Source organism: Podarcis gaigeae (assembly GCF_964106915.1).
Source record: "Podarcis gaigeae genome assembly, chromosome: 2".
Taxonomy (NCBI): domain Eukaryota; kingdom Metazoa; phylum Chordata; class Lepidosauria; order Squamata; family Lacertidae; genus Podarcis; species Podarcis gaigeae.
The window spans coordinates 5,043,551-5,059,726 of NC_139679.1; the positions used below are offsets into that span (position 1 = coordinate 5,043,551).

At 46.0% G+C, this 16,176-nt stretch overlaps 1 protein-coding gene across 1 annotated transcript; it reads right to left on the reverse strand.

Annotated features, from left to right (window-relative positions):
• Positions 1-2,670: 2,670 nt before the first annotated feature.
• LOC310840196 (transcription factor Sp5-like) lies at positions 2,671-11,838 on the reverse strand. The gene is made up of 2 exons (XM_083729495.1): positions 11,672-11,838; positions 2,671-4,413 (listed from the first exon to the last, which is right to left on the reverse strand). The coding sequence occupies exon 2, from the start codon at positions 4,288-4,290 to the stop codon at positions 3,481-3,483; it is 810 nt and encodes a 269-aa protein (XP_083585621.1). The 5' UTR covers positions 4,291-4,413; positions 11,672-11,838; the 3' UTR covers positions 2,671-3,480.
• Between the last annotated feature and the right edge of the window lie 4,338 nt (positions 11,839-16,176).

A 16,176-nucleotide genomic window follows, 5' to 3' on the forward strand; every position in this document is an offset into this window, starting at 1 on the left:
AGCAGTTTTGCACTTCTTTCCTGCACTTGGAAAGTAGAACCTTCCTTGGCTACAATGGTTGTTTGGCTTATTTTCCACTGCCCTACACAAATAATGAGTTGTCAAAAGCTACTCAAAATACTCAAAAGTGTGCTGTGTTGAGTCTCTCTTCAGATGAGATGTGTGTTCTGGTGATTTGCTCATTAGACAGGGTGAGGGGGTGGACAGCTGGTTTCAGAGGGTGCTACCACATCTGGCTGAACACGTTTTTGAATGTTTTGCTCCTTGTTTAAAGTACTACCTGCAAGTAGCAACCTAGCACTTGCAGGAAGGCAGGAAGAATTAGCATTAATGCTACCCCTAGGTGTGCTTGTTTACTTTTAAAAAGATGTTTTTAAAAACTGGAGGGGTATTTAAAAGGTAGACGTCCCTGTAATGTTACCGAGAGGCAAAATGGGGGTTGAGGAAGGCATGGTGTACGGCCCCTGACTTCACCTCAGGCAACATGATGCCTCTTTCTGTAATGTTGTAGAGAGCACCTGCATTAAAGGATTAATGTGCGGGTCTTCCTGTCGGCTCTAGGAAGAAACAAAATGGCACTCTGTAGTCTTCTTCATTATCTTTGTTTTCTCTTGGGACCAAACTAGATAGGTGGGGAAACCGTGCGCATGTTGAACATGTGTTTGTGCAGTTGACATAGAAAGGCGGAGGAAATTCAGAGCAGGAAAATCAGAAATACTCGTTACACCAGCATTGGGCGGGGGAGGGAGCCCACCTCTGTAGCCTAAATTCGTTTCCCACCTGCCTGGGTCCCTTCAGGTGTCAGGCGCTGGCTGAGAGGAAACTGCTTAGAAAGGAGGAAAGGAAAACGATGGGGGGGGGCGGAGATTGTGCTTCCATTTTGTGTTGAAGCGTAGCCCCCACCCTCACCTGTGTCCAGCCCAAAACATTTTGCCACCTGAGGCAGAGCAGCAACCAGTGCGCCTCCCCTAATGTCAAAAGGTGTCTAGTGCCAAGTCTGACCAAGTTGTTTTGTCACCCGAGGCAGAAAATCCCACAAGGTCCTCTCCCTGGGGGTTAAAATTCAATAATTACATTAAAGAGTTGACCATTTGCTACCCTTTTATGACATTCAAATTTAGCTGCCTGAGGCAGACGCCCCTCACCTCTTGCTTTACATGTGATTGGCCCCAGGCAAAATACATGTGATGGGATTGTGGCATCTATAGTGGCATTTGCTGGCTTCATAATTTTAGGCTTTGGTTCCTCCTGTGTGGCATCCGGGAGAAACAAGATTCACATCAGGATATGATGTTTTGGTTAGAAGAGCAAAAAAGGAAAGGAAGCAAAAGGCCAGATTATGAGTAAGGAATGGGGATGCCCAACCCTGTAGCCCTAGGGTTGCCATATGTCTGGGGTTTCCTGGACATGTCCTCTTTTGGGGGGCCAACATGCCCATTGGCAGATTTTTACATTTAACAGGAAATATCCGGGTTTGGGGTTTTTTTTGGGGGGGACACATGCATGCTTGGGAGGGTGACGTTGACCTGCTGTGCCCTGGAAGCAGAAGTGCCGTGTGAAGCCAGAGGAGAGTGCATGGGAGGTCTGCAGCGACTGCCCTCTGGAATGAGGCCTTCTGCAGCGAAGATCAGGTAGGAGCTGGGATCCTGCCTCTGCCTTCAGCCTGTTAGTAGCATTGCTGCCGCCAAGCCCACACACCTCTTTCTCCGACACAGGCTGGCAGTGGCCACTTCAGTTTCCAGAGAGTGGTGTGCACATACAATGGAACTTCACAGAAGACACACTTTAAGTCACCCTGAAAGAAGATATTTGAGCTCTCCAAATCATTTACCCATGTATGGGCACAGAAAATAGTAAGTCTAGCTGAAGGGTAACACATGGAGATCTGCATCCATCATCACAATGCATCCCTATTATTGTTTTATAGCAGTGTTTCCCAAACTTGGGTCTCCAGATGTTTTTGGACTACAGTTCCCATGCTCCCAGACCACTGGGCCTGCTAGCTAGGGATGATGGGAGTTGTAGTCCAAAAACAAATGGAGACCCAAGTTTGGGAACACACTGTTGTATAGCATAATTATGAGGTCATTGCATTATCTTAGAAGGGGGCACAGATGTTGAGGAGGCACAGCTATGACTGTTATGAAGGGAGCCTGCACTTCTGAATCTGCCACTTTCCTGCTGGGAGGGAGCTTGTATATGCATGCATTTTTACATTGGTGTGCAGTAGCAGAGTCGGGTGGGATGAATGCACTTACCTGACTTCCTGGTAGTGGCTTTGCTGCTGCTCCTTGCGGGGATGGAGAGAGGGAGGGGAAAGGCAGTGTGTGAAGGTTGTTGCTGTGCAAAGGAACTGGTAGGAGTGCCGCATTAACCTCAGTGCAGACACACAGTGCCGACTTCCCCACCACCTTGTCCTTCCCCCCCACTCTAGCCTTGCTAGAACTTCACCCAACTGCATCTATCATGGTTAATAAAGTCAAGAACCAGCATCAGGTTCTGCCGCCCCTCCCTTTGCTCGTTCCCCTCCACCCTGTGCACACTGGGGATCTTGGTTATTTAAACCAGACTTCCCATTTTCTCTGAAATGAGGAACTGTGATTGAATGTCAGTTTACAAAACAGGATATTATATATAATCATCATATGGGGTGAGGGAGAACGTTGAGTCATGAAAATCCCCACCTGCTGTCCGAAGTGTACAGTCCAGGAACCTCAACTGTGTGCATGAACTACACCTTGTAGTGAAAAACAAAGCATGGGAACCATGTGGTATGGAAAAAGGACTGCAAAAACCATTCAAACTCCCAGATACCAGCATTGCATGTTTTGAAGCAAGGATCTGGTTTGCAGCAGAGAGGCCAACACAAAGATGGGGAAATATTTCAAATTCCCATGGACCAATATCAAGTGTTTATAGACATAGGGGATATTCCCCCCAGTGCTGTGCTGTGAATAATATGCATTTGGTGGTGAGAAGGGGATATGAGGACACCACCACCCCTACTGCTTCTGGATGAACTGTGTCCACCTGTGCTGGTATGTGGCTTGCATAGAACAAGCATGCTGAATTGAGTTCAAACCCCCTCGTCAGTACCAGTATGGAGATAGGAGTCTGCATTCACTTGTAGCTTTGTAGATACGGATGTGGGCAGGTAGGCTTTCTCCAGCATTTCAATGCATGCATTTGAAGAGGGGATTCTAAGCCAGTGACAGTGCATTTCAGCGCTTCTGGTTTAGACTGATTTAACTCCCTTTTCCAATGGAATGTCGGGGCCCAAGAATCCACAACATCTCACCAAACTACAGTTCCTGTGGTCCTTTGGGTGGGGGGACTGACTCAGGAGGTGAATAGGCTAGCAGTGCTGCTGACTGGGACAGGGATTGAAGTTAGCTCAGGAGCACCTCAGTCTTCTCATTGCTTCCTTGAACCCACCTCCACCCTTTGGGCTCCATTTCTGCCCCCTCCATCCCCTCGACATCACTCCTGCTTGATGCCCACTGCTGCCGCCACCATGGCCATGCCCCGCATTCGCTTTCCTTGGTGGGTCTTGACATGCTTTGCTAGGTGGTCGCTCCGCATAAACCTCTTGGGGCACAGCTGGCAGCCGAAGCGCTTCTCGCCTGTGTGCGTCCGAAGGTGCCTCTGCAGCTCATCCGAGCGGGTGAAACTTTTTCCACAGTAGAGCCAGGAGCAGATGAAGGGGCGTTCGCCCGCGTGCCAGCGGAGGTGGGCCTTCAGGTGGGACGTTTTGCCATAGACCTTGCCACAGCCTGGCAGGTGGCAGATGTGTTGCTTCTTTCTGCCTGGCTCCTCACTGGCTCCATTCACTGCCTGGCAGTTGGGGCACTTGCAGCGGCGGCAGCGGCGAGTGGTACCCAGGAGCCCCTTGGGAGTGCCCTGCAGGAGAGCAGCAAGAGGGGGCTGGGGGCTTAGGACCAGCGGCCGGCCCAGAGAGAAGTTGCCTGGTTGCTGCAGGCTCCACCAAGGGCCATCATCCGTGGAGGTGGTTCCTGGAGGAGGAGCTGGGCCCAAAGGCCGGGGCCCTTGCAAAAAGCTAGAGAAGTCCTGGGCCTCTGGGAAGGCATAAGAGTGTGGCATTGTGGGTGCCAGCATCTTGACAGGCGACAGCTCAAAGGAGTAGGTGGGCTCAGCTGGCGGAGTCAGGGGCAGTTCATGAGCAGAGCCACTGCTCGCTGGCCCTTGCCCGTGGTAGGGAACCTTGGGCAGCCCAAAAGCCATGGTTGTGTGTGAGCCTGATGGGACCTCATTGCTCCAGAGTTGGAACATCCCCACAGATTCATAAGCTCCTGAACTGCTTGCTGATAAATGGGGAGCAGTGGGCACTGCTACAAAACTCAAGCTGGGGTGGCAAGCAGTGGCGTCCTCTGGAGAGGAGCTGCAGGTCCAGCCCTGAAGCAGAGAGAAGGAAAAAGGACTGAGCAACAACATTGATTTCAATAATCCCTAATTCCTAAAACATAATTGTTCTGGGCCCGAAACGCTGCTCAAGTAGACTACCTCATCTCCCATAAATGTCTCTTTGTTCCTGTTAGAAGTATCTACATGGCTAGCAATACAGCAGGGATGGGGAACAAAGAATCAGCCATGTTGGTTGGAACTGGTGGGAGTTGGATTGCAAGGACATCTGTATGGGATCAGGTTCCCCATTCCAGCACTACAATTGGTAACTGCATTCACACACACACACACACAGAGAGAGAGAGAGAGAGAGAGAGAGAGAGAGAGAGAGAGAGAGAGATCTCCACTGCTTCAGGAGTGCAATGTGACATTGAGCTTCACTGTTACTTAGCTGTCAGAAGAAAGGAGTTGTCAAGCTCCAGGCTTTGTTCAGCAGCTGCTACAACAGGAACTGTGACTGGGCAATCATTCCTGACCCTCACCTCCCCATATGGGGCAAAGCAGGTACTGAGCAGATGCACCACTAAGGCAGGGCACCTGGGAATATTCTTAGAACATAATACAGACGTTCATGTGCCACAGGTGGCAGGAGACTGGTTTCAGAAGTGCAACCAGTTCATAAGTGTGCTATTCACTTTTGGTACTGGCTCTCTTACAGGAATATGTCTACAAACAAAAGCTACTCTAGAGTAGTACCTTTCCTTAGCATCAGCCAAAAATGTTACCAAGTAAATGAACCAGCTTTCGAGTTTTCCCAAACTCTTCTTCAGGCTGGATGCCAATCAAACAATCAAAATAGAGAAGAAGCACAACCTCAATAAAAAGCATTGGATGTCTTACAAAAAGAAAAACCCACAGGAAAAACAAATTGTACAGAACATATTTTTAAAAAACACAAAATACAACAATTAAAACAAAACAAAAAACATAAGGGAAAGCTGCAACGTAAAACTTCCTAGCAGAGCCTAGAAGAAAATGATGACCACAGAACTTCTCCTGTGTGCTATAATAATAATGTCACAGACGGCACTCTTTGGAGTTTTAACACAATGCCCTACTCTCCCTCCCTCACTGCCCCCACCAATTTTGGCTAATATCCAGTCTGAATAAGAGTTTTGGAGAACTCCAAATGTTTCTGATGACTTTTTAGTATTTTGACCCGACCTTATAAAGGTATTGCCCTACAGTAGATTTGGGATTTTTGCTCCTGGACCAACACAGCTATCTGCAATTTTTGTATTTTTACAACTAGTACTTCTGATTATTACCAGAATGTTACTTCCAGCAGATTCTTACAACTGTGTTTCAGGTTAAATTTTCATAACTCCACAGACATTCCTCCCTGCAAGTTTACATGGGAACAAAGGGTTACTATTTCACTTGCACTATCTGGTGCCAGAATAATCTTCCCAGCGCCTTCCTCTCCTAAACAGAAGCATATGAAGTTGCCTTATGCACAGTCAGTCCCTTGGTCTATTGAGCTCAGTGCTGCCAACACTGGCTGGCAGTGGCTCACCAGGGTTTTGGCCAGGAGTCTTATCCCAGCCATACCTGGAGACAGAACCTGGAACTTTTTGCATGCAAGGCAGGTTCTCCACCTCTAAATTACCCTTTCTGTTAAAAAGCAAATTAGCCACAAAGTGAAGAGATGAGCAGATATAAATGAGGGAGAGGAAAAGGTGGCCTCTGTTTCCCTCTGTCTTTTTGGAAGCTTTCAAATTTCCAAAGTGGCTATGCTCAAACTAGCTTTCATGCTGTGGGGGATCAAGGCGGGTCGAAGACATTTTGCTGCCTGAGGTGAAACCAGTGGTGTAGCGTGGGGGGTGCAGGGGGGGGCGGCCGCACCGGGCGCAACATCTGGGGGTTAGGTTAGGGGGCGCAAATCCACGGGTTAGGGGGCACAAATTACTTGCCTTGCCCCGGGTGCTGACAACCCACGCTATGCCACTGGGTGAAACAGCAAATAGCGCCCGTCTCCCAACATCCAGAAGTCAAGACGCATAGTACCCAAGGCCAGTCACGGTAGTCTGGCACGTGAGACTGACCCCCCCATCTCTCCCCTCCTCCCCTGGTGGCAGTAAAAATACATAAATAAATTAAATAACTATTGATTGGTGCTTCTTTCATTTTGCCCAAATCTTGCCCAAATTCAGCAAGCTGGACAGTGCTAGCCCAAGACAGTGTTCTACCTGAAGTGGCACCAAATGACCCCCTCCCACCTCTCTGTACCAGGGCCAACACTTTTTAAAGTCTAGCTGCCCACATCCAGGCACCTATTCCTGCTGTTCATCCCCCATCACTGCATGGATTTCTATTAGAAGGTGCTGGTGACATTGCTAAATGGCACAACCCCCTTTACCCATGTGAACTATATAATTTTGTGAACTCTTTCTATTTTTTGATATATACATATATACATATATATTAATGTATTTTAAAAATAATAATAATAAAAGACAGAACTGTTCTCTGCTCTATCCACTGGAGTACAGGAGTCCCCGAGAAATACAGCAAACATGGCATTTCTAAAATAATATCCCACAATTCTGTGAACTTTTTGCATTTTGGAGAAGTTTTTGCTTTAAAAGTTTTATGTGATCCCCCCCCCCCCGACAAGTTTACAGCTTTTTCCAAAAAAGTGATGGACACGATCCTTTAGTGCAGCATGGCTATACCATTCCCAGTCCCCCATAGATTAGGTATGGGTTGCATACTTCTCTACTACTTCTGAATGTGGGACAGCCCTGCAAATCCAGAAAGGCTGGACTTTCTTAAAGCGTATTTTGGCTGATCATCCAAAAAAGACCTAGATCTCTCTTTTTTTAAAAAAACTGGTTTGGGGAGAAGCACTACCCACTCATAAGGAGCCAAAAGAAGTATTTTGTCCATATGATAACCAAAGGGTTTGTGTCCATGACGGAGTTTATTTCATTTGTGCAAAAAAAATGTTAAGATGCTTTCACACACATACAAAAGCCCCACTGTAACAACAGCAAACTGTCCATTTTTCAAAATTGTGTTTTTTGTCAACATGAGGGATCAGAGCGGTCAGCTGGTTTTTCTGCACTGGGCACCAAAAGGGGAGACTGAGAGGAGATATGATAGCCATCTTCAAATATCTCAAGGTCACATGGAAGATCATAGAATTGTAGAATTGGAAAGGACCCAGGGGTCATCTAGTCCAACCTCCTGCAATGCAGCAATCTCAGATAAAGCATCCAGGACATATGGCCATCCAACCTCTGCTTAAAAGCCCTCAAAGAAGGAGAGCCCCCACCTGCCAAGGGAGACCGTTCCACTGTCAAACAGCTCTTACCTTCAGAAAGTTCTTCCTGATGTTTAGTTGGAATCTCCTGTCTTGTAACTTGAAGCCATTGGTTCAAGTCCTACCATCCAGAGCAGGAGAAAACAAGCTTGCTTTGGTTTTCTTTTAGATAGCCCTTGAGATATTTGAGGATGGCTAGCATATCTCCTCTCAGTCTGCTTTCCCCCCAGGCTAAGCATACCCAGCTCCTTCAACCTTTCCTCATAAGGCTTGGTTTCTAGACCCTTGATCATCTTGGTTGCCCTCCTCTGCACACACTCCAGCTTGTCAACATCCTTCTTAAACTGTGGTGCTCAGAATTGGACACAGTATTCCAGGTGTGGTCTGACCAGGGCAGAATCGAGTGGGACTATTACTTTCCTTGATCTGGACACTATACTTCTGTTGATGAAGCCTAGAACAGCATTAGCTTTTTTTGCTGCTGCATCACACTGTTGACTCATGCTAAGATGGAGCAAGCTTGTTTTCTCCTACTCTAGAGGGTAGGACCCAAACCAATGGCTTTAAGTTACAAGAAAGGAGATTCCAACGAAACAACAGGAAGAACTTTCTCACAGTAAGAGCTGTCCGACAGCAGAACAGACTCTCTCAGGAGGTGATGGACTCTCCTTCCTTGGAGGGTTTTAAGCAGAGGTTGGATGGGCATTTGTCATTTGAGATTCCTGCACTGCAGGGGGCTGGACTTCTTGACTCCCAGGGTCACTTCCAACTCTAGAATTCTATGATTCTGTGATCTTGATTGAGCCTTATTTAGAAGGGACTTACAGTAGAGACCCTGAGGACAACTACAAAGTATTTAACATAGATACCCCCTTCCTCCTTTTTGTTTCTTATCCCTCAGATCTGCAAGGAGATAGTTAAGTATTCACTGCCTATCATCAGCCTCATGTTAGAACATCAGCAAAATCCTTTCCCTGTGGAACTGCTGTTCTTTAGTTAGCACAGGAATACTCATCTGCCAGAAGGTTGAGATTATATGCACAAAAGAACTCCCTGTGCAGGACAAAACCAACAATCCATTCTAGTGGTCAACTAGGTGCTCCTGAAAAAGTAATGCCTGGGGCAAGCTAGAGACAGGGGTCGCCAAAGTGGTGCCCTCCAGCTGTTTGGAGGGCCACACGATACCCACCCTTCCCCTGTTGCTTATCTGACAATTACAGGCACACCCTGAAAGCAACATTAATGTTACAATTCCTAATGCACAGGAGCTCCAGGAGGGAATATTAACAGGATTACTTTGCAGTTGTGGGGAACTCATTGTTCTGGAAGCTGATTGAGGAAACATATATCTTTCCAAATGTTTAGGTGGAGTGTGTCTCACATCTTAATCTGGTGGGGGGGACCTTTTTCGTAGCGCTGGTATCAAAAGTTTGATATAGAATGGCACAGAACTTGGATCTGTCTTGGCAGGGATTCAAAGACTTTGATGCAAGAAGACAGTATCAGTCATGTAAGAAGTGAATATACCCAATTATTACTATTGAGCGTAACAAAGGAGCTTATCCCTGGAAGGCAGGCAGATTTTAATATTGAGCCTAAGAGCAGCAGGCAGAGTTGCAGCAACCAAGTCAGAAATGAATAAACAACTGTCAGTGTATGTGGATTGAGTCCCAGTTTTACTGGGAGTAAGTCCCAATGGAGGGATTTTTCCTGAGCAAATGTATATTGGAAATTGGGCTTCCTTCCTGGGTATACATGTATAGGAATGTGCTGTAGGACTGCAGTTGTAAATAAACTTACATTTTCAGTTTGGAAGTGGAAAGTGTTCCATGCCTCTACTGTCAAAGCTGCTTCTAGCAGCTCTCAGAAAACAGAATTTATCTCCCAGAAACAACATTTATTCATTTAAAGGTGGTGCCACCCTCTCCAAAATAAGTTAAAGGCTACTTCCCTGAGCAGACACCCCTCCCCCCCCAAAAAAACCCAGGAACTTGTTTTCTTATTAGGTACATCCATTATACTGGGCTGCATGGCACTAGGAAGTTCCTTCTGCTAAGAATGCATCCAGCGGCTTTTTGAAACAAGCATTATATTTTGATCTCAGTCCCCATCTCCAATATGGAGGTAATATAATGCTATTAGTATAATAATTAATATACGTAATAATGCCTTACAGGCCTATTGTCAAGATAACTGAGATAATGCATTTAAGCACTTTCTCAGAAGTGTGAAATAAATTAGTAGTAGTAGTAGTAGTAGTAGTAGTAGTAGTAGTAGTAGTAATAGACCTTTAGCTGCACACAGTTTAATGAGCTTGATCCAAGCATGAAAAAAATGACTGTCCACCTTCACAGGAACATAGGAAGGTCTTCTAACAGAGCTCAGGCTATTTGCCCATCTAGCCTAGTATTTTCTCCCAGCTTGGTGTCCTCCCATCACCTCTGGCCATTGACTGTGCTGCCTGCGATTGATGGGAGCTGAAGTCCCAACAAGATCTGGAGAGTGCCAGGTTGGGAGAGGCTGGTCTACTCCTGCCTACTCTGGCTGGCAGCAACTCTCCATCACTTGCTATCAAATCCTTGCTACCTGGACTTTCTGCAAGCAAAGCAGAAAGCAGATCATGGTACTAAGCTACGTGTGATAATTAAATTCTCGAGAGACACCTTGTTTTCTTTTATACTGTAGAGACTGTGTATAAACAGTTCATACCATTCTGACCTCACAAAAGAAAACAGATAAAGCAGTATCTGCATTAGAACATTTTAAAAAAATAAAAGCAAATATTGGGACACAATCAATATTTATGATACATCACAATAAATAGGAATGGTTTTGATTATCATCTGTCCAAAGATTGCTATATTGGGTCCCAAATTGAGCAAATATTTTAAAATGTTGCCTGAATTCAAGACATTATTTTCCTACCTTTAAACTAAACATTATGCATCAAATTCAACCATTTTAATTTCTAGGTTTTTGATAACCACTCACACATAGTAGGGAGGCTTGCACTTTCCAATTCTTGTGGAACCAAGATCCTAAATGAAACCACAAAAGTAAAAACCAGCTTTACTGGTGGTCTGCTACCCTGTCCTTCCAAATATCCCAACAAAATCACTGCAGAGTCCAAAGGTAAAGTATCCCCCTGTTTGTTTTGTCTAAATCCTCAGTTGCCTCACCCCAGGACCAGTGTATTTTGATGTAAGATAGGCACACATTTCTGAATCTACACTTATCCTTCAGAGTGATTGACAGGCTATTCCTTGAAATGGGAATGTGGTTTTGGTGTGAGAAGTTTAAGTGATTTCGAAAGCAAGAGTCCTTGAGGTTAAATGCATGGCGGATCCTGCAGTAGGGTCTGACTGGATGCTTTTCAGATCCCTTGCAGCCCTGAGAGTTTTGATTCCACAGATTCCAGGAATGAGCCACCTTGCCATTCTGCATAGCAAAGAGTTCTGTGCAATTCCAAAGTTTACACACCAATAATAACCAAATAAACCTACCACCTCCCCTGTTTTGAAATTTTAAGAGAATGCCAAATCAGAGCTATACCAGTCCTGACCAATAAGATTACAGTTATTTAGTTTCTGCTTCCCCCCATGCCCCTTGTTATGCTCCTTTGAGCGTCTCAACATTATCATAATCGGAGAGCCACAAGCATTTTAATCACAACGGAACTTCTGTACCTCTTCCATACTAAAATCTCTTTATTTTATTGCCACTCTTGAGAGTGCAGTCCTCTGTACACTTTTCTGAGAGTAAGTTTCACTGATCGTAATGGAATTTATTTCTGAAGAGGCTGCAATTTCTCCTCCCACTCCTAGCTGATTCCACTTGTGCTTGTCAGGCAGAAAAATCAACAGGTGAAGCTTTCTCCACTGCTTCACCTTTGTGCAGAGAGCACCTGTTGGATTTCTGCACTCAGTCAACCAGCCAACCAACCAATGCGACTACTCTTCCCCGCCCCTCGCAGACTCTCCTTACCTGCAAGGAGGAGTGTGTGATGTCCGAGTTCTGCAAAGACAGTTTCCATCAGGGGTCACCCGAAACTATCCACGGAGGGAGCGCATGGTCTTCCCACAGAGGTGGGAAAACAGCCCGCTTCCTTCTCTCTCTGAAATTCCTCTTTTTCTCCTCACTCTACATCTTTTTCCTCCTGTGATCCTACTCCAATCCCCTGCCTCCCCCTCTTTCCTTTTTTTTTTCTTTTTGTTTTTTTGGCTTCCCTTCAGCCTATCAGGAGTGGCGATTGGAGGCGCCTTTGAAGTCAGAGAGCGAACCAATCATTAAAATAGATTGAATGATTTCAAAGAGGGGCCTGGCTAGATCTCCTTTAAGTGGCGGGCCCCCCCGCTGGGGTGCTTGTTATGGATGCAAAAGGGGTTGATTGGGCTGGGGCGATCAAGATAGCGGAGCTTTCTCTTTTTATCTCTTTAAAGGTACAGGGCAAGGGGAGCGGGACGGGGAGGAGAGAAGGGGCAAACCAGAGGCAGGTACGCGATTCCTAAATGCAACCACTTACGCGCTCGGTACAGCGCGGCTTGCGCGTGTTATGGCGCCCCGTGTGCCCATCTCTGTGGAACTCAAAACAGGGGTGCCCCGAGGGCAGGACTGAGGAGCAGAAGTCCAGGGCCCCACTCAGCAAAATGAGCAGGAGGGCCCCCAAACTGCAGCAGCGCTGCCCTTGGCACATTTTTAAAGCAAGTGAAGTCAACATGTACAGAGGCGGATTTAGGGGCGCACGAAGGGTTTGGTCTCACTGGGTGCACAGGGAGGCTGCAACTGTGATTTAGAACAGAGCACGAAAGGCGGAGGGGTGCTGAATTTTGGCATCGCACAGGGTGCCGCTGAAATTTGAGAGCCCAAGATCCATCACTGAATTCGCAATACCATCCAAAGTGTGGAAGCTAATATCATTAAGCCCAGCGTCTCAAATTGCCCAACAGGAGCAATGAGTGAAGAAGTGGAATTGGGAAAGATCTGGTTAGCTCTGCTGGGGCCTGATCTCCAAGAGTTGAGGGGCCCGTTTGTACCAGCCCTATGTGTGCATGCGCTTAAACATGGTTTGACTCCTGCATATACAGTCCATGCCCTCCACAAATGAGGATGCAAGAGCCTAAACATATTTGGATGTGCACACAAAGACTTTAGGCAAATGGCACCCTTGAATGCAGGAGGACAGGGCTGTTGGGAGTTAACTTACCATGAATACATTTCTACACAGAGGAATGCATGAACACATCACATCCCCAGTGAGTGAATGCAAAGAGGGGTGGTGAAGATAATGGTAGGCCTCCAATCTTCAAGCATCTCCTCCAGTTCATCAGCCAATAGTCACTGAAACTCTCCATTGAAACTGGTCAAGGAAATGCTTTGGACAACTTATCCAGACCAGCATCAACTGTCTGGCATTGGCCATAGCATTAGCTAGAGCAGGGGCGCCCAAACTTTTTTCAAAGAGGGCCAGATTTGATGAAGTGAACATGTGTGACTAAAACATGCCAACCAAAGCTTTTTTTTAGGACTGAAGTTGTTGAGCTTTTTTTAGGATTTGACCCCAATAAATAAACTGCCACAGGGCCGGATTAGGCCCCCAAAATGGACTTTGGACATGCCTGAGCTAGAGTGAGGCAGTGGCCTCAGGTGGCTGATTTGGGGTTTCATGAAAGGACAGCAAACTCTTATAATTTGCTATGGTCTCAGAGAGGAAGAGTCACGTTTGTGGGTTTTTCCTCAGGTGTCAAAATAATGTGACTGGCCTTGGGTGCTTATGCATCTTGACTGTGAGAGAAAGCAAAATATCTAGGGACAGTTCTGGCTACTGTCAGTACCAGGACCCGCCCACCCATGAGGCAAGGTGAGGCAGCAGAATCCACAGAGCAGCAAAACTGGCTTCCAAGGAATGCATTGCTGCTGTTGCGGCAGCAGCGACAGCTGCGGTGTGCTCCTTTGGGGCCAGATCTGCCACTCCTGTCACAGTGGCCTCTTGGCCAATAGGAAGCACTGCTGGTCCCCTTCCATCTTTGTTCCAGGTGTAGATCTTTATCCTTCTCTTGTTCCTGGTGTAGATCTTCACTCACCCCTTCTTCCCCGGCAGTGGGGGATGCCATTTTGTGGCTTGCCTCAGGTGTCAAAATGTCTTGGGCCAGCCCTGGTCAGTACCATAGACCACAGGTTTAGGATCCTGCAACCCTCTTCCACTGAATTTGAGCCAGTCAATAGTAATGGCCTAAATGTGGGAGGAGCAAGGAAGGTAGCTTTATGTGGTACCCGCCCTACCCTTGCCACTGTTCCATTCCACCCCTGCAGAATGTGTGGGGTTTTGATAACTCCCATCTCTGGCACTTCCAGGTATTGGTGGTAGACTCCTGCCTGAAGCCCCTGAGAGCCGCTGCCAGCCAGTGTAGATAATACTGAATGGGTAGCCCAATGGTCAGACTTTGAATAAGGCAGCTTCCAATGTTCCTAACCCATCTTCAGCCCAAGCCATAAAAACTGGCAGAGGACCTGAAGATGTGCATTGCCCTCTTGATTTCAAGACAGTGGTTCTCAAAGGTGTGGCAGGAGAGGATGGCCACGGTGGCAGGAAGATTCAAGGACAACCAAAGAAGCATTTACACATTTCAGTAGAGTAGAGTACAGTGGTACCTCGGGTTACAGACACTTCAGGTTACAGATGCTTCAGGTTACAGACTCTGCTAACCCAGAAATAGTACCTCAGGTTAAGAACTTTGCTTCAGGATGAGAACAGAAATCGTGCGGTGGTGGCACAGCAGCAGCAGCAGCGAGAGGCCCCATTAGCTAAAGTGGTACCTCAGGTTAAGAACAGATTCAGGTTAAAAACGGACCTCCAGAACGAATTAAGTTCTTAACCTGAGGTACCACTGTATCTCTCTCTCTATCTATCTATCTCTATATATTTAATATACAGGAGCATTGGCTATTCTTCTACAGTTCTCCACAACATATTAGTGTGGACAGGGATTTTCAACTCTGATAGATATGAAAGATCAGAAAACAGAAAGGCTTCTTTGTGTTGGTGAGAAAATGAGAGTTTGTCTCAAAATTAGACCTAATATAAATGAGATTACAATGCAAAAACAAGCTCACACCTCTTATTGAGTCTGTATACATACTTCAGGTACATACGTAAGAGGCTCACTTATAATGACATAATTACATTCATGTTCTCTGCGCCCTCCAATGATTTATGTTCTTATGTAGTTGCATTGTTTGATACTTTCTGGATGTCTCATATTCATATTATAAAGTAGTTGTGTTCTGTGCTCTAAATCAAGCAGTGTTAGGAGTTTCTTTTTGTTTTCCAATGTCTTATCAATCTTATCAATAGAAATTCAGTGTGGCACGAGCAAATTTTTATTGTGAAAGTGTGGCCCAACGGGAAAAAAGTTTGGGAACCGCTGCGTCAAGAAGTAGAATTGATAGAAGACAGCAGTCTGAAAGCAGTAGCCTCCAGCTGGCTAGGACCGGGAGTTTGGGAGGCCAGTGGCCCACACAGGCCAAAACCATAACACAGACTGGAACAGTTTGGGCCCAGGCACCCTCCAATCCCCAATTCCACTTTTGGAAGAAAGGGGATCTAGGGAGTCCAAAGTGTTCAAAATTTAGATTACAAACTCATTAGGACTGGGACTTCTCTTTCCTACTTGCCTTTTCTTGTTTATCGAAACAACAACAAAATAATTCCTTCCAGTAGCACCTTAGAGACCAACTAAGTTTGTTATTGGTATGAGCTTTCGTGTACATGCACACTTCTTCAGGTACTTGTTTATGTTACTCTGTAAGGCACCATGTTCAATAATAATAATAATAATAATAATAATAATAATAATAATAATAATAGTGATAATAGCAACAAAGTCTAAAAGAAAATTATCAGGTCCCTTACCGAGAAGGAAGCCATGGCAATTAGCTATTTAAGTTTCTAGCACGACTAAGGACTGCCACAGGCAGACTTTTTGCAGATACAGGGTACCGTACTTTGGCAAAAGGCAAGGACAAACCTAGAAAGCAGCATGCTTGCTCCATGACGTAATACAGGGATGGGATCCTGTGACTCTCCAGAGATTTTTGGACTCCTACTCCCATCAGCCCCAGCCACCGTGACCAAGAATTAGTCAGGGAAGCTGGGAGTTGTAGTCAAACATCTGGAGGGCCACAGGTTCATCACCCCTGGTGTAACATCACCTATCCTTCTTTCCCAAGCTTTTCAAACAGTTGCTATTCTTATTGTTTGCTTGTTTTGCTGATTTGCTTTTTGGTTAAATATCTCTGAAAGGACCTTACCTGCGCTACTGGAGGAGCACATAGCTCTCAGTTCTTCTCTGTGTTGATTTCTCCCTCTTTCAAACCAACAGACCTCTCAACCGAAAAGTATACCTGTATTTTGCCCTTGCCCTATTTAACTTTTTGAGCTTTGACAAGAATGTTGGATCCTGTTCTGCCAGTGCCAATCTTATAAGCCAATT

What these genes read in the sequence shown, in the direction of transcription:
- LOC310840196 (XM_083729495.1), bottom strand. Translation starts at nt 4,290, where the DNA reads ATGTTCCAACTCTGGAGCAATGAGGTCCCATCAGGCTCACACACAACC.